The sequence below is a fragment of the Nicotiana sylvestris genome, chromosome 7 (genome assembly GCF_000393655.2).
Source record: "Nicotiana sylvestris chromosome 7, ASM39365v2, whole genome shotgun sequence".
Classification (NCBI taxonomy): domain Eukaryota; kingdom Viridiplantae; phylum Streptophyta; class Magnoliopsida; order Solanales; family Solanaceae; genus Nicotiana; species Nicotiana sylvestris.
In genome coordinates this window covers 170,284,755-170,287,665 of record NC_091063.1, presented here as the reverse complement: position 1 = coordinate 170,287,665, position 2,911 = coordinate 170,284,755, and the positions used below count along the sequence as shown (strand labels likewise).

The window sequence follows — 2,911 nt, the reverse complement described above, 5'->3', positions numbered from 1 at the left end:
AAGCAATTTGTGAACTAGCTTCATCCACCCAACAAGACTACTTAACAAATTGATAAAATTTTGAGTTTCAAACAGAAATCAATGGAGACACTGCAAGAAACATGGGAACGATTCAAAGGGATGTTGGTTATATGTCTGCACCACGATATTTCAGATCAGATGTTGGGACAACGGTTTTACATGGGTTTGGCAAATGGCATGAAGGGTAATGTTGATGCTTCAGTTTGTGGAGCATTTTTGAGCAAAACATGGAGAGAAAGCCAGAGTCTGCTTGACAAGTTGACACAGAATTTGGGGTGGACAGCCAAGAATGTACCTATCACTCTAGTGGTTCACTCAGTGCCCTTAGATCCATCCAACACTCTTGCTGAAAATATGGCCACATTAATGACATAGATGAGTATACTCACCAAAAGGTGGAAGAGTCAGGGCAAAAGCAATAGGTACACATTGTAGATACTACCAATAGGGGCTTATGCACATCTTGCATTAGTCAGCCAATTGGTAACCAGTGGAATGCAGAAAGTGATCAGTATCACTACCCTGAGGACATGAATTATGTGTCTAATTATGGAGGCCAGAGACAGGGTGGTCAAAATTGGGGCCAACAAAATTAGCCGTATAGGCCAGTCCAGCCACAACTCAATAATGGAAACATAGGAGGTATGAGACCTCACAATAATATGGCGCCTTACCAAAGGCCACAGGGATATAATAATCAAAATCAGTAGCAGGGTTATCATCATCCTCAACAGCAGCATGGCGGAAGACAAAAAGATGGGTTTGCTAGACTCGAAGCAATGATACAACAGGTTATTGGGTCAAATGCAAAAATGAGTGAAAGAGTAGATGTACATGAGTCAGCAATTAAGAATATTAAAGTGCAGATGGGTCAGATTTCGATGTCTTTGAATAATCATCCTCTTGGAACATTGCATGCAGACACGCAGGTAAACCCAAAAGATCAAGGCCCGAAATAGCTTATGGAAGTGAGTCTACATAATGGCAGAGACTTAGACTTGGATCAAGAGAGGGCCCGAGAAAGCAGACAGGCTAAAACACTTGTACCAGTGCCCATTGAGCTAGATGATTCAACGAAACTGACAGAGGTAACAATGCAGCCTACCCAGGAAGAACATAACACACAAATTGAGGCTGAGAAAGAAACTGAGACAGCCCAGGAACCGGTAGTTGAGGTGGTGTCTGACAAAGAAAATACCCAAATCATTGGGAAGAAGAGACCTCCAGCACCATTCCCACAAAGGATGGCTAAGTACCAGAAAGAGGAACAATACAAGAAATTCTTGGAGATGCTGAAACAAATCCAGGTAAATATTCCATTGATTGATGCATTGAAGGAGATGCCTGGTTATGCAAAAATGATGAAGGCCTTGATGTCCCAAAAATTTGATTTCCAAGACTTGGCCACAGTGACTCTTACTCAGACCTGCAGTGCTGTGGTGACTAGACCAGTTGCTGAAAAGCTGTCTGACCCGGGGAGTTTTACAATTCCCTACACCATTGGTAACTTTGCTTTTTCCAAGGCACTTTGTGATCTGGGGGCCAACATAAATCTTATGCCCCTGGCGATTTATAAGAGGTTGGGGGATTGAAAGAGCTAGGCCCACATTTATGTTGTTGCAGCTAGCTGACATGACTATAAAAAGACCTTCTGGTATCTTGGATGACGTGCTGATTGAGGTAGGGAAATTTGTGTTCCCGGCAGATTTTGTGATTCCAGATTGCAAGGTGGATGAAGAAATTCCCATAATTTTTGGTAAGGCCGTTCTTGGCCACGGGGAGAACTCTTATCGATTGTGAAACTGGGGAGCTCAAGATGAGATTGAACGATGAGGAGATAACATTCAATGTGTAGAAATCTATGAGGCGACCGAGTGAATTCGCCAATTGCTCTCTTATTGATGTTTTGGATGCAATCGTAGAAGCTGATGATGAAATGTTGACCATTGAGGACCCTCTTGCTGCATGTCTGGTAAATTTAGATGAGGTGGACGGAGAAAAACTGGCAGAATGGGTGTTAGATTTAGAGGGCAAAGGGTTTGGGATAGAACTCTTGAATTCAAGCCCCTGCATTTAGAAAATAGAGAAACTCCTCCAGCCAAGCCATCCATAGAAGAACCACCAAAGCTGGAATTGAAGCCACTGCCCGCCCATCTCAGGTATGAGTTCCTAGGACCTAACTCTACATTATCTGTCATTATCTCATCTAGTTTGTTAGATGTGCAGGCATAACAACTTTTGCAGGTACTCAAAGAGTGCAAGACTGTCATTGGGTGGACCATGGCACACATTAAGGGGATCATCCAGCATAAATTGTATGCAAAATATTCTGCTGAAAGAGGGACACAAGCCTTCGAGGGAGCACCAAAGAAGGCTGAACCCCAACATGAATGAAATGGTGAAGAAAGAAGTGATTAAGTGGTTGGATGCATGAGTCATTTTCCCAATCTCTGACAACAACTGGGTTATCCCGGTGCAATGTGTTCCTAAGAAGGGTGGCATGATGGTGGTCAAAAATGATAACAATGAGTTGATCTCTACAAGAACCATCACAAGCTGGAGAATTTGCATGGACTACCAAAAATTAAATATGTCCACTCGGAAAGACCACCTCCCCCACTTCCCTTCATTGATCAGGTGCTAGACAGATTGGCAGGGAGGTCTCACTTCTATTTTCTGGATGGGTACTTAGGGTACAATCAAATCTCCATTGCACTAGAGGACAGAGAGAAGACCTCATTTACTTGCCCATATGGCATTTATGCTTTTCGGAGGATACCCTTTGGCCTATGCAATGCACCCGCCACATGCCAAAGGTGCATGATGACCATATTCACTGACATGTTCGAAGACATAATGGAGGTGTTCATGGATGATTTCTCAGTGGTGG

At 43.2% G+C, this 2,911-nt stretch overlaps 1 protein-coding gene across 1 annotated transcript; it reads left to right on the top strand.

The window, feature by feature from the left end:
* The first annotated feature begins 983 nt into the window (after positions 1 to 983).
* Positions 984 to 2,455, top strand: LOC138874129 (uncharacterized). The gene is made up of 5 exons (XM_070152632.1): positions 984 to 1,328; positions 1,446 to 1,544; positions 1,645 to 1,749; positions 1,877 to 2,058; positions 2,266 to 2,455. Exons 1-5 carry the CDS (start codon positions 984 to 986, stop codon positions 2,453 to 2,455), a joined length of 921 nt encoding a protein of 306 aa, XP_070008733.1.
* The last annotated feature ends 456 nt before the right edge of the window (positions 2,456 to 2,911 follow it).

Excerpts from the sequence above, each read along its gene's own strand:
- LOC138874129 (XM_070152632.1), top strand. The coding sequence starts at position 984 with ATGGAAGTGAGTCTACATAATGGCAGAGACTTAGACTTGGATCAAGAG. Across the intron at positions 1,329-1,445 it reads AGATGCTGAAACAAATCCAG|ACCTGCAGTGCTGTGGTGAC; the intron begins GTAAATATTCCA and ends ACTCTTACTCAG. Across the intron at positions 1,750-1,876 it reads TTGTGATTCCAGATTGCAAG|AAATCTATGAGGCGACCGAG; the intron begins GTGGATGAAGAA and ends TTCAATGTGTAG.